We start from the raw sequence: 23303 nt of genomic DNA, 5'->3' as shown, positions 1-23303 counted from the left end.
CAGGTCTGCTCAAAAACATACAGGCATGCAGCCCCAACTCAAAAAACCTCCTAGATACATCATGCTTAACTGAGTTTGCCAAGCACTACAGTATTGATGTTAAAACAGAAGAGATGTTGGTGGCCAGAAACTTTCTTGCCTGGAAAAGAGAACCTGGATGTCCTCCCAAAGATATGCTTGCTGTGCATAACCTCCTGGATGATGATATGTTTCCTTCTCTGAAGGAAATCATTCAGGTTGCCATCACAATTCCTGTGAGCAGCTGCTCTTGTGAAAGGTCCTTTAGTGCACTGCGCTGGCTGCACTCCTGGTTGCGTAAGACAGTGGGTCAGAAAAGGCTTGCAAGTCTTGCAGCCATGTCCATTGAGGGTGAAGTGCTTGGGCCACTAAGCCACAATAGTGTCATTGACCGCTTTGCCACCTTTAAAAATAGGAGGTACACTTTGATGCGTCCACCCACAAAATAAGCATCAAAAGAGAGAAGCAGGAGGAGCAGTTCTGTAATATATGTTGTAATATTTTTTTGGGATCTTACTTTTTTATCAGATTTTATTCCTAATTATTTTTCAGGTTTTTTTTATTTTATTTAGCTCATTAGTTGAATTTAGCTTTGCCCCATTGTGGATGATACTGTTTAAGATGTTCCATGTGTCTGAATTATTGGGTTAATTTTGAGCAACAATTAACAAAAGGGTGAAACTTAAATAAAGATTTTTTTTCTAATGGTATAATATGACCTGCATGTCCTCTCTCTCTCTCTCTCTCTCTCTCTCTCTCTCTCTCTCTCTCTCTCTCTCTCTCTCTCTCTCTCTCTCTCGTGGAGGATTGTGGGAAGGGCTTGCAGAGAGGTGGAACGCCAGTGCGGTAGGACCGGGAAATTTAAAACTTGATTTATTTATCTATATATCTATCTATTTATTTATTTATTTAATTTGTTTGTTTGATAGTTACTTAGTTGTTCTTTTTGTGTGTTTGTTTGTTCGTAGGTTAGTGGTGTGTGTGTGTTTGTTTGTTTGTTTGTAGGGTGTTTGGAGATCCCGTTATGGGGTCTCGTTCAGGAGGGCTGGGGGCTCTCACCCGCCGACACGGGGTCCGTTGCCTGATGACCCCGGGGTTTCGGTGGAGGAGTGCCTGCTGGCAGTAGGAGAGGTGGTGGGGTTTGAAAATATTATGTCGGCATCAAGAATGAATAAAGCGCTAGTAATATTTTTAGTGGAGGTGTCTCTGGTACACAAGCTGGTAGAGGAAGGATTTACAGTGAAAGGTGAATTTGTTCAGGTTTCCCCTCTAGTAACCCCGGTTACGAAAGTTATTATTTCTAATGTGCCTCTGTTTTTTTGGGGTGCAAAAATAACAGTGTTAGGCACGTCATGTCGTTTAGAAGGCAGGCGTTTGTCTTACTAAATGATCCTAACCAAGTCATTAATGTTGCCTGGAATTTTAACGTGGAAGGGATGAATTGTGTAGTTTTTGTCAGTTCCGAAACGATGAGATGTTTTTACTGTGGAGAACAGGGACACCAGAGGAAAGCCTGCCCGAGAAAGGAGGCTAGAGCGGAGACAGGGCAGGATCAGGGCGATGCTGGCGGGGAGGAAGTCAGGGGTGTTGGGGGTGAGCGGGAGGAAGAGTCGGCTCCCCCAGCGCAGCCGCAGAGCGAGCCCGTGCTGACCGAGGAGGGGGCGATCCAGAAGGAAACCGGAGCAGAACCACCAACACCACGGCCTCGCACAAAGAGACCCAGCCGCAGCCTGTCACTGACAGGTTCGGAGGATAATACCGCTACTTCTGAGAATGGTGAAGAATCATTCAAGGTAGTAGCAAAAAAGACACGAATTCAGCGGAAGGCTGCAGAGCTGCCGGATGGCAGAGCACAGCCAGTGCAGAACTCCGAACCCGTGCAGACAGGGAGACTGCGGGCTCCAGGCGGGGCGTCAGTCCCTCCCAACGCGGAGGAAGAGAGCACAGCGCAGGGTGAGCCAGACGCGGTGCAAGACTCTCCGCTAGCTGAATCTCCGCTAGCTGAATCTCAGCCGCCTGAAATAGTGCCGGCTGTAGCAGAGACCGGTGTCGAGGAGTCGGAGGGAGCTGCGGAGGAACGGATTCTTGGGGGGCGAGCGAGAGGACAGCGCGGATGAGATGGAGGGGGAGCTCTCTGACTCCTCGCTTATCTCAGACATCCCTGATAGCCAACCCGTCAGTAAGAAAAAGTTATACACGCTTGAGCAGGTAAATGATTTTATGATAGAAACAAAAGGGAAAAGGGGAGTAGAAATAGAGAGTTTTTTCCCTGATCTAAGGTTATTTCTCCACTCCGCTCACGTTATAACAAGGAAAGCCACAATAGAAGAATTTGATCAGCCAAAACGTTATAGATTAAAAAAAAATTGTTCAGAAAATTAAAAAGGATCTTAAAAGTGGTTCAAAATCTCTTGTTTAAAAATGGCTGTGTTTTATGAAACTTCTTTTATTACTTGTTTTAGTGTGTTAGTTTTTTTAGCTATGATGGAAAGGTGCGTTTTTATTTCTTTTGATCTAAACGGCTGCAGACAGTCTTTTAAGAGGGCGCAGCTAGTCGGGTTTTTAGAGCAGAAGCAGGCGGGGGTGGTGTTTCTGCAGGAAACGCACTCTGATCAGGAGAATGAGGAGGCGTAGCGAGCGGAGTGGAAGGGGCTGTGCGTGATGAGTCACGGCGCTAGTACTAGTGCAGGAGTAGCCGTGCTTTTTAAACCCAGCCTGGGGGCAGTTTTACTAGATATAGATGAAATCGAGAAAGGGAGGATTTTAAAAGTAAGAGCTAGGCTGGGCAGTACAGTGTATGTTTTTATTAATATTTATGCCCCCAATAGAGGGGGGGAACGAATTTTATTTTTTAAGAAATTAAAGCAAGCTCTTTTTAATATTAATAATAATGATGTGGTGGTAGTAGGAGGAGATTTTAATTGTACTGTTAATTTTAATATTGATAGAAATAATGATGAACCACACCCTCAGTCCTCCAGAGAGTTGGCTGCATTGTTAGAGTCCAGTGACCTGGTTGACATATGGAGATGCCTGCACCCCAGTTCAAGACAATACACCTGGTCTCAGTATCACACAGACTGTGTATATAGAGCAAGACTAGACCGGTTTTATACTTCAAAAAACGATTTAAATAAATTTATCAAAGCAAGAATCATCCCCAGTAGTCTCTCTGACCACCACTGTCTATTAATTACAGTAATAATTCAATCAGAACCCCACAGAGCATCTTACTGGCATTTCAATGTAAAATTATTACAAGATGTAAAATTTAAGCAACAATTCAAACTTTTTTGGATAATTTGGAAAAAAGAAAAAGCACAATATAAAGATTTAAGACAGTGGTGGGACATTGGCAAAATACAAATCAAATGTTTTTGTCAACAATATACTATAAATGCAACCAGGTCACTGAACACAGCCGTGAGAGAACTGGAGTCCAAAATCCTCCTCCTAGAGGAAAGTTTAAATTCAGAATTTAAAGAACAGACCCTGGAGAACCTAAAGAGCAGAAAATCGCGCTGGGGAGCTTGCTGAAGGAAAGAGTGAAGGGGGCGATTGTGCGTTCCAGATTCATGGAGTTGAGAGACATGGATGCCCCCACTAGTTTCTTCTTCAACCTGGAGAGGAAGAGAGCAGACAGTAGACAGCTGTGTTGTATCAGGACTCCTGGTGGGAAAGAACTGCACACCCGGGAGGAAATCAGCAGAGAGGCGGTGCGTTTTTACAAGGAACTTTATAATAAAGAACTGTGCAACATAGAGGACACTGAGCGGCTGCTCCAGGGGTTACCCAGCCTCAGTGAGAAGGAGCAGATTCAGCTGGACGCACCGCTGACCCACCAGGAGATGACCGCCGCTGTCAAGCAGCTCTCCAGCGGAAAGGTTCCCGGGATCGATGGACTGCCAGCAGAATTTTATAATAATTTCTGGGATATAATGGGGGAGGATTTGCTCCAGGTTCTGAGAGAGAGCCTCAGCCACAGGGAACTGCCTCTTAGCTGCCGTAGGGCAGTGGTTACACTGCTGCCCAAGAAGGGAGACCTATGCCAGCTTAAAAATTGGAGACCTGTGTCAATTTTATGTTCTGATTTAAAGATTTTATCCAAAACAATCGCTAATAGATTAAAAAGTGTTATTGGAACTGTAATACATATGGATCAAACATATTGTATACCGGGTCGCTCTATTTTTGATAAGATTTTTTAACTGTAAGTGATATTTGTGATTTTAATGTAGGAATGGTCTCCCTGGATCAAGAGAAGGCTTTCGACAGAGTCGACCACACCTACCTCTTTCATACACTGGAAGCCTTCGGGTTCGGTCCTGGTTTTATTTCTTATATTCGGCTTTTATATTCCAACATTTTTAGTATTTTAAAGATCAACAATGGGCTGAGTCAGCCCTTCCCAGTGTGCAGGGGTATAAGGCAGGGCTGTGCCCTGTCTGGTATGCTGTATTCACTGGTTATAGAGCCCCTGCTGCACCTGCTGAGGGTCAGGCTAGCTGGATGGACAGTGCCCTCCTCGCCCTCCACACCCTCCTCTGCCACAGTGAAGGTGTCTGCCTACGCAGACGATGTGACTGTGTTTGTGAGGGGGGATGCAGATGTCCAAGCGCTGCAGCAGACTCTAAATGAGTTCCAGAGAGCATCTTCTGCCAGAGTAAACTGGGCAAAATGTGACACCTTCCTGTCAGGCGGCTGGGATGAGGGCACCCCTCCTTTCCTGCCTGAGGGGCTGAAATGGAACAGAACAGGTATTAAAGTGTTGGGGGTGCACCTCGGAACAGAAAACTACATGAAAAAGAACTGGGAGGGTTTGTTGGATAGGGTGAGGGGGCGGCTGCAGAGGTGGAAGGGACTGCTGGCTCAACTGTCCTTCAAGGGCCGGGTGCTTGTTATTAATAATCTGGTGGCCTCTAGCTTGTGGCACAAGCTGGTATGCCTGGACCCTCCCCAGGGCCTGGTGAAGGAGATCCAGAGAGTGTTGCTGGAGTTCTTTTGGAGCGGGAGACACAGTTTGAGGCCGGCAGTCCTCTACCTCCCTAGTGATGAGGGGGGGCAGGGGCTAGTCAGCATTGCCAGCAGGGTGGCAGCCTTCAGACTGCAGGCGGTTCAGAGACTCCTGTACACTGAGGAGGAGGCTCATTGGAAGAGGCTGGCCTGTTTCCTTCTCAATAGATTTGGGGGGCTGGGGTTAGGAAAACACCTGTTTTTAATTGAGAACACCAGTTTTAGTAAAGCAGGACTTCCTCCTTTTTATCAAAGTATTTTAAAAGCCTGGCAGCTGGTGAGGGTGGAAAGGGATGTGGAGTCCTTGACAGGGCAGGACCTGTTTGAGGAGCCCCTATTTTTTAATCCACTCTTTCCAGTTAAGTTCCTCCAGTCGATGACGCTCTGTGCCAGTTTTTTAAAAGCAGGTGTAACCAGGATGGTCCACCTGTTAAACCTTGAGCTCTCCTGCTGGCTAACTGCCTCCCAGCTAACTGCACAGCTAGGCTGGCACTCAGAGAGGCTTGCAGAAAGACTGATGGGTGAGTTGAGGGGCTGCCTCTCCCCGCGGCTCAAGGCAGTCCTGAGGGAGGAGTTGTCCAGAGGCACAGAGCAGAGACAGCTTTCCTTATTTCCAGGGATGATCGTGTCACCAGCAGTAGGTGAGGAAGGTGAGGGCGGTGGAGAGAATGGAGGGACTTTGCTTAAATTGCAGAATGTGGAGGAAATTATCTTTCACACAATGAATGGAAAACAGATATACAAATTGTGTGTTAAAGCCACAGAGTATAGTAGGCTAAGGGGTCTGGTAGACTCTAAGTGGCGAGCTTACTTGGCTGTAGAGGAGGGGCACAGGCCGGTGTGGAGGGTGCTGTACAAGCCGCCTCTCGCCAAGAGAGTGGGGGACCTGCAGTGGAAGATTCTACACTGCATTTTGTCCACAGGCAGGTTTCTCCATAGAGTGGACCCCAGCATCAGTGAGCAGTGCGCTTTTTGCTCAGCAGAGGAAACTCTCTTTCATGCCTACAGTGAGTGTGAGAGGCTGTGGCCACTTTTTAATTTACTGCAGGGAATCCTGAATAATTTAGGGGTCGTTTTTAGTAAGGAGCTTTTTATTTTTGGGGTTCTATACAGTTTTAAAATGAAAAACAGGTGTGTTCTTATTAATTTTTTAATTGAACAGGCAAAATTGGCTATTTTAAAGACAAGGAAAAATCAACTCTCTGGTTCTGGACTGACCAGTTTAGTGGTTCAGTTCAGGGTGCTTGTGGTCAGCCAGATCAGAGTAGAGTTTGAGTATTTTAAACTGGTCAGTAACCTGGAGGACTTTCAGGAGAGGTGGTGTGTGGGAGACACCTTGTGTGCTGTGAGTGAGGAGGGGGAGCTCCAGTTTTTGTTCTAATTTTATTTAATTTTTGCTTTACAGTGTTTTATTTTGGCTTTTATCTGTTTTCAACAAAGAAAAAAACACTGTTTAATATTGATTTTTTAATGATCCTTTTATTTTGTTTAAAATCTGTTTTTAAGGAGAACACGATTTATTTTAGGATTTTTAACATTTTGCTCAGGCAGTAGGAATCTTAACTTTTGTTGTGTTTTACCTTTATTTGAATTTTAATGGATTTTATTTGGAATATTTAAATAAAGGATCTTAAAAGTCAAAGTCTCTCTCTCTCTCTCTCTCTCTCTCTCTCTCTCTCTCTCTCTCTCTCTCTCTCTCTCTCTCTCTCTCAAAATAAAATCCTAAAAGTATTTTGGCTACATAGTACAGACATTTTTGTGCCTTTTGTTGATATTGGATGGATGGGGACAGAGTGGACTTTAATTTCTTTATTTGGATAGAATTTAAGTAAGTCATATCAGATCAGTATCTATGTGACGGAAACATGAGTTCTGGTGATGAATCTTCCTCCCGACCTGTGAGGGTGCTAAAGAATGTGAGGAGAAGTATCTGGAAGGGCTGGCCTGACAGTTCGTTTCCAGTTCAGGGAAGTGGATCAGCCTGGAAAGAAGCGCGACTCTGTTGTAAGACTGTATTGATTTGAAAGGTAAACGAGAGGCAGCTGCAAGTAATAAGGCAGCTGCAACCGTTTACCTAGATATTATGCAGGATTACATACAGGGGCCAGGGTAACGCTGATCTTTTCCTTCGTTTGGGTAGAACGTTTGGAGGAAGAAGGAGCGATAGTGGAACTCGCAGTTAGAGCACTACTCCGGAGCTGTCGCAAAGGGTCAGCACTGTCCGGAGCACCCCTGCACACCACCGTATCTGTGTATTCACCACACACCCTCACGTCTGCACTCACCCAGGACTGGTGACCGTGGGTTCATTTTTGTTCTGGACTGTGCCCTGTTTTTGTTATCTCCGCGCCTTACACATGGTTGTGTATAGCCGGGGATTTATTATTTTACGGTCACCAGACCTGGATTATAAATAAAAGCACCTTTTCACTGGAAGCTGTTATCTGCCTGTCACTCCTGCATTGCGTCACCGCTATACCTGTTCCCCTCCACTAGCCACTTTGCCACAGTCTAACACAAACTATGAGACAGGTGTACTTTTAGCCAACCTTGACCAAAAATAACCTTGTTTTGATAGATTTTACACCCGTTGTTACTGTAAAAATACATGATGAAAAGACATTTTGAGGGCTTTAAAAAAAATCCTGGGGGAGTATGCCCAGACCCCCCTAAAAGAGGCTTAGCCCCCCTATCCATTAATCTCTAGTGACGTCCCTGCAGAGAGCACTGCAATTTTAAAGTGAAAAAAAGTGGTCAAGATGTAAATAAATAAAAAACAATATACACACCTTATTTTAACAGTTGTAGCAGTGCATGGGAACATGTAACACAATAAAATGAAAAGGTCCTTATTTATCCTTTAAGAAATAGCACATTTGTTCTACAAGTTATTTCTAAATAATATATTTCTTGCATCCACTAGGGGCAGAGCATTGCACGTTAATGGCTGCAATCAGGTGTACCAACTGAATGTAGAGAAAAGACTTTTAACTTAAGAGTTTCAAAAAGTTACTTAAAAACAGTTTTACCTTCCAATTCCATAAATGTAAACCACACTGATGATCTCAAAGAAGGCAATAATTAGAAGAGGCAAGGATCCCACATAGCTGTTGAAAATCTCAAGCCAGTAATTTCCAGATCCCATTGTAAAAATCAGGGCGAGTGAGAACGCTATCAAGCAAATCAAACCTGAAAGAGAACAGACAAAACAACTATAAGCTTAAGGAATGGAGTCTATGCTCTCTGTTTAAGGTACTCTTTAAAAAAAATTTGGATCTATGCTGATCATGTCTGTCGCACTTTCGAACTCTAGTCTTTATTATCTTTATTATTATCATTATTATGATTCCTTTGTGTGATGTTCGATGGCCAAAGTACTGTTAAATGTTCGTTTTGTCCTCATACACCCAGATTTATGCAATGCCTTTTCTCAGTCATGCTGGAGTAATAATAATAATAATAATAATAATAATAATATTCAATTTATATTAATTGATCTTCCCATGCTTATGACTGATATGTCTACATTTAAACTGTTATATGGATATATAGAATCAGTGTTCGAAGAACAGTATCTAGTATGGCATGTTAAGTATTATTAAAATTTGAATTATACATTGAACTGTATTGATAACTATTAGTAATCTATTACTAACTATTACTATCACCAAACATTTCTTTTATATTACACTCCTAGCCTCATATAGAAGTTTCAGAATGCATTTCAATCTAATCTTGCACTTGTTACAGGATTATGAGGACCCTCCATATGTGCCTGCACTGGTTTCTATGGATATGGGCTGTATGTAAAAACAAACTGAACATTGTATCAGGCCTTATACAGTATCTAAGACTGTTTAATTTATGTGAGCTAAGAACGTGTGCAATGCTGTTTTGATTTAATATAATTCCACTCTGAAACTTTTTGCATTAATGTCTGTTTTCTTGCTCTATTATTGCTTAAATTCTTTACACATGTTTTTGAATTACTTATTTGTATACCTACATTGAGTTGATGGTCCAGGCCCAATAACTGGTCTTCTATTTTAATACGATTGTCTGTTACTAGCAAGCTATAATCTCGGTTTCCGTTTAATTTCTTTTCTCATTAAGTGGAAGACATATCAAGTTAATATTCTAAATAACTTCGGCCAAAATGCTTCGAGATGTAACTGAACACTGTTTGTCTTTACATCATGTATTACAATACTTATGTCAATTTGTTAAGGGTTGTGCTTCACCCATATTTCATTTCATTGAATCATGTTTTTTTTTTTTTTTTTTTTTACCTGTGAAAGCCTCTTTAGGCAACCATTTTGGCACCAGATGCAGATCTAATAGAGGTGTGAGGATTCCCTCAAGGTTTCCGAACATGGACGATAGACCCAGGCTGAAGAGCATTACAAAGAAGAGCACAGCCCACACCTGAGAGCCAGGCATCTTGATCACAGCCTCTGTGAAGACGATGAAGGCCAGGCCAGTGCCTGAAGCACTCTAGGGAAAGAAAAGAGAACTACTTTAAAGCAATACTACTCTTTACAGTAATTTGTGTTACTAGTATATACCTGTAATGTAGTTTTGCTTGAAGATGTTTTAGTTTACATTTATAATGTACAGTTCTGTAGAACTTGCCGGGCTGGATGCCGACTTTTCTGAACAATAGAAAAGTGATCAAGAATTTACAAAGTATCCGGGGTAACTCCTACATCCTCACTGACAATTATGAAAGGTACTGGAACATTAATATCCACCAAAGCAGTTTTTAAAATTAAAGTTCAAATCCTGCTTCAGCTGACTCACTGTGTGTGACCCTAAGCAAGTCACTTAACCTCCTTGTGTTCCGTCCTTCGGATGAGATGTAAAACTGAAGCTTGGTAAGTGACTGCACCAGCAATTCATACATAGTTCACTCCCTAGTCTTTGTGAGTTGCTTTGGATAAAAATGTCTTCTAACTAAATGGCTAAATAATAATAATAATAATAATAATAATAATAATAATAATAATAATAATAATAATAAAAAATAATAATATAAAATAAAATGCACTTTAAATTTGCCCATAATCATGTTTAGTTTTCCATTATAATATAATGTACAGTATTAGATTTTTACTCCATACTTTCACACCTTCTGTTGAACTAAAATAATAATTAACTAAGAAGACTTAATAAAGAAAACTGTATTAAGAAATGAAATACCTGATCAAGAAATTCTTGAATGCTGCAGTGCTTTAGATGCAGATCTTCAATTTCTTGAGAGTGGGTGGTATTCAGGTGATTCAACCAGCTGTCGTAGTTTTCCCTTGTCACATTTTGATCTCCAATGTTAAACGCGTTAGTGATTGAAAGTATATTTCTGTTGAAAAAAAAAACAAAAAACAAAAACCGCTTGCACTGTGTGATTTACTCAATAAAATCAGATGCTATGAGTTGTGGGGACAACTGACTGCTTACTTTAGACCATTAAAATAGACCCAAAGATGAACTATGTAGCAGGATTTTTTTTTTTTTTTCTGTACTGGATGCCTGAAAGTAAATCAGTGCTATTGTGACAACTTTCAAGATTTTAAGCTTTTCAGGGATTTACCATTGAAATGATGATCGGTGAGGGTTATAATAGCCTGTAGGTATATGTAACAGACAGTGTTGTGTGATGCACTGCCAATACAGATTCATGATCCCAGTCATTGAGATGTGGCTAAAAGCTCTATAACCATAGTGGTTAAGATGCTTGCCTGAGAGTATACTTTAACTATAAAGGTGTGCGTAATACATCTGTGAAATGATAATCAATCATAACCAAGTATTATGTTGACTTGCAGTAGCAATAAATGACTTTATATACCTAACTAACAGACACATCCTACACAAACCAGAAACTGTGTTTAATTAGCTGTAGTTTGTCATTTTCGCATCCTTCACAGCTTACCAAACAAACCCTCACAAGCAGTTACAATGTGCACCAGATATTTCTGAGTGCCACATATACGTTTTGTTTGTTCTAGATATTTTAAATTACAATGTTTATGGACTGCTAGTTAGATCTGATATTTGCAGTGAATCTATAGTATCTACCAACTAAGCAGTCCATGAACATTTTATCTACCTTCTCCTCCCCCCCTCTTCCACCTTCCTCTTGGCTGATGACTGTCTCCTGCAAGACATCCGCAAACTCTTCAATACCTCGTCTCCTTCCCCACTCACCTCCTGTCCTCTGCTCACTTACTCTATCACCCTCTGCAACCCCTACTAAGCTCTGGACCCCCTCCCTACTCGCCTTTTCCAGGCTACTGCCCCTGCTCTACTCCCTTTTATTTATTTTCTTCTCAACATCTCTCTGCTCTCTGGCTGTTTCTCCTCTGCTTTCAAACATGCTTGCATCAGCCCCATCTTAAAAAAACCCTACCTTGATCACTCATCCTTCCAGAACAACCATTGTCTCCCTTCTCCCTTTCCTCTCTAAAATGCTTGAGCGGCATTGGTACATCGCCAGCTCTCTGCTTTCCTGTCAACATATTATCCCTGACCCCCTCCAATCTGGTTTTTGCCCAGCACACTCCACCGAAACTGCTTTTCTCTCCATCCCTTTCTCTACTCTCTGCCCATGCTGCTTCCCTTTCCTCTGTCCTAATTCTCCATGACTTCTCTGCTGCCTTTTACACAGTTGACCACTCTATCCTCCTGTCCTCCCTCGCTGACCTGGGACTCCCCGGCACTGCTCTTGCCTGGTTCTCTGATCGCACATACTGGGTGTCCTGGCATGGCTCACCTTCTACCTCTTGCTCACCTTCAACAGATGTCCCCCAAAGCTCAGTCTTGGGACCCCTCCTGTTTTCTCTGTAAATCCACTCCCTGGGACCTCATCTCCTAAGTTGGCTTTTCGTATAATTTATATGCTGATGATGCCCAGATCTTCCTCTCCTTTGCTCACTCTGACTCATTTCCTCCCGTATCTCTACCTGAATCTCTGCCATCTCTTCCAACCTCTCCAAATCAGACCTCCTCTTCTTCCCCCTCTTCATTCCCCACCACTGATCTCTCTATTTCTATTCCTCTTGAATCCACCACCCTCTCTCCCTCCTCATCAAGAACCTCTGTGTCATCCCCGACCCCTCCCTCTCCTATTCTCAGCACATCTCTGTTCTGGTAAGCACCTGTCACTTTTTCCTCAGCAACATATGCAGAATTCACCCCTTCCTTATCGACGACTCCACACAGCTCCTAGTTCAGGCCCTGGTACTGGCCAGCCTTGATTACTGCAACTCCCTCCTGGCCGACCTCCCTGCCTTTGCTATCTGTCCTCTCCAGCTCATCCAAAACTCTGCTGCCTGGCTTGTCTTTTTCCTTCCTCGTTTCTCCCATGCTACTCTGTTGCTCCGCTCCCTCCACTGGCTCACTATCACTGCTTGCATCCAATTCAAAACTCTTGTACTTGCCATCCTCCACTACTGGCAGATTAGCTGTAGCCTCCCTCTGCTTCCCACCTGCACAGCCCGCTCCTTCTCCTCCCTTGCCCCTCAGTGGTGGAACGACCTATCCACGGATATCAGGACTGATCAATCCGAGACCGTCTCTCGACTATACTGGACTATATGGCAACCAATTTTACCAGTATTTGCATCAGCTTGTACTTGCACTGAACTGCTCCATACCTTACTGTATTCTACTATTAACAGTAACTTTTTCCTGTATCTTGTACTTGATTTTACTCTTATAGGTATCCGTATTCACATTTTTTGTAATTGCTCTCATTTGAAAACGTTCTTATCTATCTATTGTACTTACTACATATTCTTAATGGACCTTACTCGTAGAGCAAATATTTTTACTAAGTTTAACTGCTCTTAGTTGAACTCGCTCTTAAATGTAATTATTTACTGTATACCTTATTTTGCTCTTATTTGAAATTGATCTTATTTTCTACTGATTTTACTGTACTTTATAACCACTCTTATCTGTAATGATATTGTATAATGTGATATTTTGTAACAACTGTAAGTCGCCCTGGATAAGGTCCTCTGCTAAGAAATAAATAATAATAACTCATTGTGGCAAGGTGCCTGCCCTTTTTATTATTTATGGTGTTTTATTATTATTATTATTATTATTATTATTATTATTATTATTATTATTATTATTATTATTGTAGTATTTTTGTGCTGTCCGACATTTGTTGTTTGAGACTGGCGAATAAGTCGTTTCATAAAGTGTAGCTGGCGGGGATGGGGTTAAATCGCCATCTCAATAAAGCATGTGGGAATGTGGCTGGAGTCTTAATAAGGTAATTGTTTAAATAGGTAATTAAGACTCCAGCCACAGTATAAAAGACCCACTCTGGGCTCACAGCAGGGAGGAGTGTTAGAATAGTTAAGGAGGATAACAGCGAATGCTACCAGCCAGCGAACAAGGCACTCGTGTTCTTAAAATAATTAGAATTGTTAGTGTTTGGTTTACTTTGGCCAGAGTGCCTTTTTCTTTTTGTGTTTTTGTTTAAATATTTAATTTGGTTATTTATTAAATAGTGCCATTTTTGTCGTACTACCTGTGTTTGGTTTTCAGTTCCTGGTCCACTCAAGCCATCCTTTCACACTCATTAACAATGTGCTCTACTGGCTGATGGTTTCAATCATTATGAAGACTGTTTCTATTCTTTAACCCTTCTTAACTGTAGCTGAGCAATATCATTGCTTATGGGTGAATTATTAAGAGATCTGAAGTTACGATCTTAAGTTATTATCAGAGAGTAGTAATGAAACTACCAGAAAAATAATAAAACATTTTACATTCTGTAGTTTGTAGACAAAGCTGATCAGTAAGTTTTATAATAGCCTCAAGTAAGATCAAAAGGAAACTCACCCATCCAGACAGTCATTATAATTAGAAGTTGCCTTGAAGCCAAGAATAGCGAAAATAGGGATTGATGCATAGATGGAAGTTGCGCTATTTACCACACCAACTATGACTGCATCTCGTTCACAGTTATTTCTGGAAGACACCAAAGACAATCTAATTGAAACTTTTTTTTTTTAAATCATTTTAGAAACCATGCTTCAGCCAGTCAACAGTTTCCAGTTATTAAGCTGCCAAGTAATGCTGTATTATTTCCCTAAACCTAGCCTTAACCTAATCATGAGTAACAATTAGTACTGTGTAACAAAGAAAGTTACATGTAATTAATTCATTAAGTACCTGGTAATTAATGTCTGGTTAATTTGAAATGTGACCCAAAAAAATAAGTGAATCCAGATTACAGTGGATGAAAATCTATGTAATTGCATAGCTAATTCAACCAGTTGAAAACATAAACCATAGGTAAATTGCATGGTTATGTTTGTCCCATAATCTAAAGTGCTACCAGATATTCTTAAAGAGTTAAAGGTTTGCTGTCATTCCTGATTCCATCATCTCTTTTTTATTATCAGTAAATGTGGCTGTATCAATATTTCTCGTTGGTAGGCTCAGGGCATGTCCCTGTGGGAACCAAACAGGTTATCTCAATTTGGTAATTTAAAAATAGGTGCTACTAACTTTTGTGGGTTGTAGCTGGAAAATGCAATGAGACCTCCAAATGCTAGAGATAAAGAGAAAAAAATCTGGGTTGCAGCATCCAGCCATACTTTAGGATCTTTTAGCACTTCCACCTGGAATGAAACAGTAATGATGAAAGTGATAATTGTACATGCTGATTAACAAAGAAAATGCATGAGTAATTACCAGATGTTTACAATGTTTAATTCTTTAATTACATAAAAGATGCAACGAAATCGCATGTATGGATATGCAACCTTTCCCCCACCCGGCATTTATTTTACTTTCGATGAAAAAAACATGCTGAATGTTTTACAGCATTGAGTGTTGGTATGCTACAGAAGGAAAACAGTAACTACATTTATTTGTATCAGTATTATTTATTTTTATTTTTATTACATTGTGCTCTAAAGTCTATCTAATGCAATTTGTAATATCTAAATTTTACTTCAAATGAAAAGTGTTTTTCTAATTTTATTTTATCATTAAAACATAACAACAATGTTCTTTATTCCTTACGAAGGAATATACTGACCATTTCCAGTAAAGGGGACTTACAGGCAAAGGTAAGTAATTCACTTTTTGTATATGTAACTGATAATATAAATTACAATGTTCAGGTAAAAGGGGTATGGGATTTAACCAATGTACAGTACAGTACAATGTTCATTGTACAGAGTACAGCACTTACTTTAGGGGTGAAGAGGTACACTAGCCCTTCAGTAGCTCCAGGAAGTGTCAGCGCACGGATGAGAAATATGGTGAGGACAAGGTAGGGGAAAGTGGCAGTGACGTAAACAGCCTAACAAACAGGGAACAAGAGTGTTACCATCAGAAATTCTAACAGAGATTAAAATCTTGTTTGAAGGGAGACCAAGAAAAAGGCCATGTCACACGAATAGTTCTCATTAGAAACAACATCCAATAAACAAAAAAGAATGAATGTGTGATTAACGTACTGAGTTTAAAATCATGTTTAGGTGTTTATATACATGAACAGGCAATGATGCCAAATGACAACAACAACAATTTACAGTTCCATAGCGTCTTTTATCACAAGGCTCCCAAAGTGCTTCACCCACAAACCCCCCCAAAAAAGAACAATTAAACCATTCTATTAAAAACAGTCTAATATAGAATTTGATAAAACAGAAATTAAAAAGACATAAAAAATGTGGTTTTAATTGTACAGTTTGAAAAACAAAAAAAAGTGTCATGCATATAAGAAGTAGACCTCACCTTTCCAATAGTTTCAATGCCTCGGATAAAACAGATGTATACAATGCCCCAGGCACTTGCCAGGCAAATAACCATCCACCACTGCAGATCTCCGCTATCAATAATATTAGGTGTAATATTGAGTGTCACTCTATACCAGAAATAGTTCACAGGCGTGCTTTTAGCACATTCTTCAATGTATCCTAGAAAACAAAAAACACTGTTCAGTACCAGAGGATTGTGCAGGTTGGATTTATTTTTTTCTGTAATACAAAAAAATAAACATTAGTACAAATACAATTGATCAATAATGGTAAATAAATTGGGGCTATTGTATGAATTGAATTCCTAATTTAAGGATACATTTTGAGCTATTGAAATAAAAGGGTTTCTTTGGGCCATACATTTAAATTGGGCTACACACTAAAATATAACTTTAAAAAAAAAATTAAAAATCAGATCAAATACACATATGAGATGGATTCACAAAGCAATAGCCAGGAACAACAATTGCTTACAGATAGACTTCTGATGCACCACATCTTTACCTGTCTTGTTTTGGTTGAGTGGACAGTCCCTCCAAGGAAGAGGATCTTGGAAGGAATGGAAGAAATACCAGAGGACCCAGGCCAGAATAGTGTTATAGAATAAACCAACCAAGAAAGACACTATGAGAGAGCCAATACCTGCAGCCAAACAAAGTCAAGTTATATTAGGAGGAACCAGCAAAATCTTCAATTATCCATTTAAAAACTAGGTTTCATGTTGTTCTTTTTGGGGGATTGTTTTTGTATTATTATTATTATTATTATTATTATTATTATTATTATTATTATTATTATTATTATTATTATTATTATTTATCTTGGTTTTACAAAATCTTCTTTGTACAAGTCCTGTCAAAATACAACAATGTATTCTGGTTTTTAAACTGAGAGGGTCATATTGTATTGATGTATTGACCCAGTCAGTGAATATTGTGCTATATTTGATATTAAACTCCATGCTTCCATTTTGCTGTTATGATTGGTAACATACCCACTCCTCCCAGGAAAGGTGAGATAGAATTCCAAACCCCAATGCTTCCTTGACGTAAGCGCTGCCCGATTGCCAATTCCATGTGCAGTAACGGGATTCCCTCAAAGATCAGCGCAATAATATAAGGGATTAGGAAGGCACCTGGAATTGGAAATGCAGGACTTTTAGAAAGAAGCAAAGTGTTAAATAACTTGACAAAAACAGGAGATAGCTGTGCGCTAGACTTCTGAAACAGTTTGCTACTGATTGACTCCATTTTCTGTAAATAGTTATGTAAAACTCATTCCAGTTGTCTAATTAGATTGTAAATTGTGTTAAAAAAAAAAGAAATACATTGACTAACTCACATCAAGTATTGGGACACTTGGGCACACCTGGGATTCAAACTGTTAGTGTTTTGCCTTAACACTGGTAAATGTTGTTTTATGCTTTAAACAACGTATTTGGCTTCAAATGTATTTTCATTTCTTTCTTTTTTTTTTTTTTTTTTTTTTTGCATTTTCCTTACAATCGTTGATTGTGTTATTATCACTGGGAGTGGCTCTGAATCTCTTACTCCCATACAGAGTTATTATCACTGGGAGTGGCTCTGAATCTCTTACTCCCATACAGAGTTATTATCATTGGGAGTGGCTGTGAATCTTTTACTCCCATACAGAGTTACTATTATTTGTCTCTAAATCTGCCTTTACCTGAGATGCTTTGAGCTTGTCTGGAGAAGGGAAGGGACAGAACAGTTTTCTTTATTCCATTCGGATCATGTGACAACACGACCTTTTAACTCTTCCCACTCTACTGACCCTCTCTGTATATATAAATGCACAGTAAGTGGGGCTGGAAGAGTTGAAGGTTGACATCGTCACATGATTTCAATGAAACAAGGAAGCCTGTTAAGTTCCAACACTTGGGATTTTCAGACTTAAAGCAAGTTTAAAGACTAACAGAGAGAAGATTCATAGTAACTCAATATTAAAGCTACATAACCCAGAATCACAAAATAACAGTGGAAATGTTTGTGTAACCTATGATTAGATATTATATAATCCACGTATTGCCCATTTAACAAACAATGAAACAAAATGAATTAATTTGAAAGATGTAGGAATAATAATCTCTTTTTAACAATTTAACTCTATTTCATGTTATAAAGGATCTTAACCCTCTTTAGTGGATTTTCTTTTTAAACGCAGAAAGGGAAAAGATGCTTGCTGATGTTTAGTCTGTATTTTAACTTATCTGCCTTTTTTTGTATTAATATTTCCACAATTTATAAATGACTTTTTTTCATTCCTTTAACTTCATTTCATCATGGTGTGATGCAGAAGTAGCAAAACCAAGGTGACAGTGAGAAACTTACAAGTAGACAAATGATGTGGTTGGTGCCTTCATCTGTGCAGTGGTTGTGGTGGTCCTCTTAAATCAATTACACTGAATATTGATCTTATAAGTACTTAAGTTATGCTTTAAAAAACAATACAACAACGAATTTAAAAAAAATAGCTTTGAGGTAAAATGTAAATGTAATGTAAATGTAAACATGTAACTTATATTTCTATTATTTCAGAGTTGGACCATTGGCTTCTGTTTCAAGGAACAATTGAGAACCATTGCCAAGTTTTTACAAACTAGGTATTAACTGTTAAAGTTATGTATTATCTGATTGCATACTTCTGTCTCAAAGTGGGGTGTTCCATAGACCAGTTAGTTCATTAGTTTGGTGTTCATAGAGTTTCTACTGTAGTAGTTAATTAAAGTGTCCACATCCTACATACCATTGGTGTTTTGGTAAATGCTTCTAGAGGTACCATTAATAGCTAACACCTGTTCACTTCAGAGCTGCATTTGTAAACAATTCTAAAACACAGGCAAATGAATTAAGTGATAACAAGCAGTTTCTTAGAGAAACTAGACTGTCACTATAAATGGATAATTTCCACTTAATTTTTTTCTTTGTATATAAAATATATAATATAACCATTGTGTTTTAAATTTTTTATTTTTTAATTTAGAGTAACATTTCTCAAATGCAGCCACATGTTTCTCAAATTGGATGATACTGTGTGACCCCAGCAGTTCACGATTAGCTCACCATCAACACCTTAATCAGCGCCGTTATGCTACTTAGTGCCCTACGTGATTCACTGCAGTGAAAATTGTAGTGGGAGATGTGTTCTGCAGCGCATACAATATACGCAGTAGCTGTACATAGAGCAGTGTAGTGCTGTGTTTTTGCACGGTGTCTTTCAACGTGTACCATGTTTGTCTTCTGGTGGACGTAGGCGGCAGCGTAAAGCAGGCAAGAATATCAAGTGCCATGCTGAAGATGAAATGCAAGTAAGTTAGGAGAAACATCATTAAATAACAGCTTTTTAAATGTGATGTGGGAAATGTAATGTTTTTAACACTAGAACAACCAATGCAGTAATTTTGACAATTTTTGGAATTTAAATTTCATTTGCTGTGCATGTGTTTAAGGTAAGGATCTGTGCTTTCCTGACTTTTCCTAAATATATGTACTAATTACCCTCACAAAGCAAGAATCCCATAGCTGCAAAATTTAGCGAGATAAAATCCTGTATTTTTTTTTTTTGGCACCCCATACATTTCGGCTATGTTTGCTGCAGTTTAACTGACACTTTTTGTTCGCCACTTCAAACAGAATGTCTCCGGTTCTACCAGTCCCAGAGTGATTGTCAGTGGTTCAATTGAAAGGTAAGAACTTGGACTAATTGTCTGTCATTTATGTATTTCTTTAAAATGTTCTATGCTTTAAAAAAAAAGCTTTCAATTATTCCAGAACTGCTCCTTTAATCATAATTGTGCCCCCCCCCCCCTTACTGACAGCGGTGTTTACAAGCAAATAACTTCAGGGGTTTGGGGTTTGGGTAAGAAGGGGGGGGGGGGGGGGGGGGGGGTTGGCAGGTACAGTATTACCAATTTTAAAAATAGAAGTACAAGAAATAGAAGTAAGAAAATGATCAGTCTAATAATCGGACTGGTCATATATGCACGGTAATTTTAATTTAATTTTCTAAGGAAAACAAAACAGCAGCAGTTGTTTTCAGTTTAAAAGTAAAACATGGTTTTCATAAGGGCTTATAAGGCAAAAAAACATTTGAAAACCTGATTTCATTATACCTAGCATTTACACGCACGTCAGTACTTACCCCCTCCATATGTCTGGCACAAATATGGAAAGCGCCATACATTCCCCAATCCCACAGCAAATCCAATACATGTTAGAAGGTATTGAACCTTGTTGTCCCATTTGGGCCTTTCCTCAGCTGTTTTGCCCAATTCCGGCACAGCAACCTTAGTGTTCTTCTCTTCAGCCATCATGTATTTATCAATCTTTCTTCCCACTTCTGTCTGTTAATATTCAGATATCTGCTCTTGTGGCATATATGCTGGATTTGAAAGGGTGTCCTTCCTTAAGAATCATCCTAATATACGAACACCACTTGTTTTGGGAGGAGCCTATGTGTTTGAGCATTAGTTCCATTTGCCAAGGTGTGTGAAAACTCATTTGTGCATTTTGCTACCTTATTTGCAAAGCATTTAAGCATGCGGTTAATTGCTAACTTGTGAAAGTTTATTCAACTATTGTTAACATTTTAAGTAAACACCTCACGTAGGTGAACATGCCTAACTTAAGTGGTCAAAGCAACATTTTATTTGTATTGTTATTATAATTATGTAAAGTCATAAACCCCTAGTTGATTACTGTATAGATCAGTGAAGAATGTACACTTCACTGATACACACCCTTGGCAAATTGTTTAAGATAAGCAATAATAAAGTACACAGGATCATTCAAATTAATGGGTACAAATATTTCTGGAATCAGTATATGTACATAAAGTTTTTTTTTTTGTAGGAAGGTAATTGAAGATTGTCAACTCTTGGTCAATCAATCATATCGGTGAAAATGTTCAAGCCTGTTTCATTGCAATGTGCAGTGGTTATTAAAGGCAGTATTCTTTTGGGATGAGAGACTCGGCACAGCACATAGCATTACCTGTAAAGTGATGGTACAGTATATATGATATCCCATGCTGCCACTGTACTGTGGATATAGAGATGTTATTTAAAATGGGTTTACATTTAATGCGTAAGCACAGGAAACTGCTACAATGATTTACTTCTTAAACCAAAATGGTGTGCTGGGTTAATGTCTTACATTGAAACTGTAGAGGTTTAGGCTTAGGTAACCAGTGACACAACTTTATGATCAAGTAATATTACAACTTTCAAACAACTTATGTGGAATCCCTTATTTATACAATGAGGAAGTGTTTTAGTTTTGTTATCAAGCAAATGCCAGAAGCTTTACATTTTGAAAACATTTTATACACTTGATAATAAAAGGAAATGCATTTACTTTCTTTTACAAAGAGTCCTGATCATATCTTAAGAAAATACTTTCAACTTTAAGTTACTAATTGTCAAAAAAGAGACTTTCCCTTTCTGAATCAGCAAAAGAGATGGGAGACATTTCATATAACCCATTCCCTGTGAAGCAACTAGTAACTGTAAGTTAATCTTTTGAAAGATGCACAGTGATTTCTAAACTATCAGGGGAACTGGAGTGTTCTGTACATTCTGAGAAACATGGTTGAATCTACCCTCCCAATGTTAATATAGTAAAGATTAGGAACATAGAGAATCTTTATGTAAATACCTGAAAATTAAGAGTGGTAAACATTTTCATAGAGTCTGTATCTTTTTAGAAATCTTAATATATATATATATAGATATATATATATATATATATATATATATATATATATATATATATATATATATATATATTTTGTTGTGTGTGTGTGTGTGTGTGTGTGTGTGTGTATATATATATATATATATATATATATATATATATATATATATATATATATATATATATACATACACACACAGTATATGCTGTCCACTGTTATAGTGCCCACTTTATAATGCCATGCTTGCATACCGCCAGCTATTCTCCCTGAACAGATGCCACCAATATAAAAACAGTGCTATTATCGCCATCCCGCTGTTCGCCACCTGCCAGCTTCCCAAGCCAAGCAAACATAAGTATAAGCATTGTAAATTCCCTAACTGTAGAGCCAAAGAAATAATCATGGCCAATTAAAACAACAGTTATGCAGTTAAGCTTTGACTTGCTTTCCTAATTTGTTGTTAACTGAACTTTCATGCCAATGTCATTAACAATCCCACTTCCAAAGCAAAACAGAAAGTACAAAATGGGGAGTTGATCCTATATTTAACACCAGAGCAAAAGAAACAAATCTGCATGTATGCATTTGAAAATAAGAAAGCAAGACATCACAGATGTTTTCTCGCCTAAGTGAGGCATATACTGTTAATCAAAGGACAATTGTAGAGATTGTAATGGATAAAAAACAAATGGCTTACCTTGATGGAACGGGTCGATTAGTTTAACCTGAAAAATCTTGACACAGTCTAAAAGAAGTGACTTTTATAAGTGACTTAAGAAGTTTGTTGATTTACGTGCAAGTTTTGCACAAATGAAGGCTGACTTAAACTAAAGCATCAGTTTGTAAACAGCAGAATTTTTTTTTTTTTTTTTTACTTTTTGTTTAAAAAAAAAAGCAGTTGCCTTGTGGCAAGTGCCCCGCCCCAGGGCTATTTATTTATGTTGTATGTTACATGTAGTGTGTTAACGTTGGTGTATAGTCATTGGTACACGGAATATAAATGGGTCTGTGTAACACGAGTGTTTAAAATGTATATTTGTATTTAGGCATGAGGATTGAACAGCACTTCACGTGCAGGTAAAATCAATATGTGAGCAAGGGGAATTGCACTTTATTAATTCAAGTGCAGTTGTACCGAGACTCCAATTGAATGATTGATTAGCAATCGAGTCTTGGTACAGCCTCATAAAAGCAGCATGTTTTCACTCACTCTGGGTTGTGTGTTCAGTGAGTGGAGAACGGGATTTGAGACGGAGGTTATAATAATCAAAGTAAATAATAGCAGCTCACCGTGTTTGTCTGTGTAGTTCGTTTTTATTTGTCTCTTTGTTTTGGCTGCCAGTGCTGTGTCCTGTGTTTTGTTTGTCTTTACAACCTTTTATTTTCTGCCTGTTCGATTATTAAATGCTGAGCGAAAACAATCGCTCAGCTTCACCAAAATCCACCTCTCTGTTTTTTCTGTGTTGGTTCCTGTTTCTGGTCTAACGTCACCTACTACAGCTGTCTTTGTGACATGACTTTTTTTTAAACTGCTTAAAAAAATAATGCTCTTGAGCTTAAATTGCTTTGACACTAAATGAGTGTTTTTTTTAAGTATAAACTTTTCTTCAAAAGTAACCATGTATGTTTCACAGAGATGGGAAAACATGATAAAACGTCACTAGACCTATTGTTCTGAAGAACTACAGTACTGTAGTTTTTAAAAAAAGATTAAAGTTTTATTAAAATAGCCTTGAGATACTTTAATTGTATAACAAAACAAAAAAA

The 23303-nt window shown here is 38.9% G+C and overlaps 1 protein-coding gene across 1 annotated transcript in view; it reads right to left on the bottom strand.

Moving 5' to 3' along the window:
* Positions 1-20241, bottom strand: part of LOC121314772 (sodium-dependent neutral amino acid transporter B(0)AT3-like) — a 28002-nt gene extending 7761 nt beyond the window's left edge. The window contains exons 1-10 of the mRNA XM_041248438.1: positions 19983-20241; positions 16816-16956; positions 16326-16463; positions 15799-15980; positions 15251-15361; positions 14560-14672; positions 13888-14016; positions 10231-10387; positions 9321-9525; positions 8061-8220 (exon numbers count right to left, since the gene is read on the bottom strand). Of these exons, the coding sequence (XP_041104372.1) occupies positions 8061-8220; positions 9321-9525; positions 10231-10387; positions 13888-14016; positions 14560-14672; positions 15251-15361; positions 15799-15980; positions 16326-16463; positions 16816-16956; positions 19983-20154 (1508 nt within the window). The 5' untranslated portion in view covers positions 20155-20241. The remainder of the gene's footprint in view (positions 1-8060; positions 8221-9320; positions 9526-10230; positions 10388-13887; positions 14017-14559; positions 14673-15250; positions 15362-15798; positions 15981-16325; positions 16464-16815; positions 16957-19982) is intronic.
* Positions 20242-23303: the final 3062 nt, after the last annotated feature.

The sequence above is a fragment of the Polyodon spathula genome, chromosome 4 (genome assembly GCF_017654505.1).
Source record: "Polyodon spathula isolate WHYD16114869_AA chromosome 4, ASM1765450v1, whole genome shotgun sequence".
Classification (NCBI taxonomy): domain Eukaryota; kingdom Metazoa; phylum Chordata; class Actinopteri; order Acipenseriformes; family Polyodontidae; genus Polyodon; species Polyodon spathula.
This window is presented reverse-complemented; position numbering and strand designations above follow the sequence as displayed.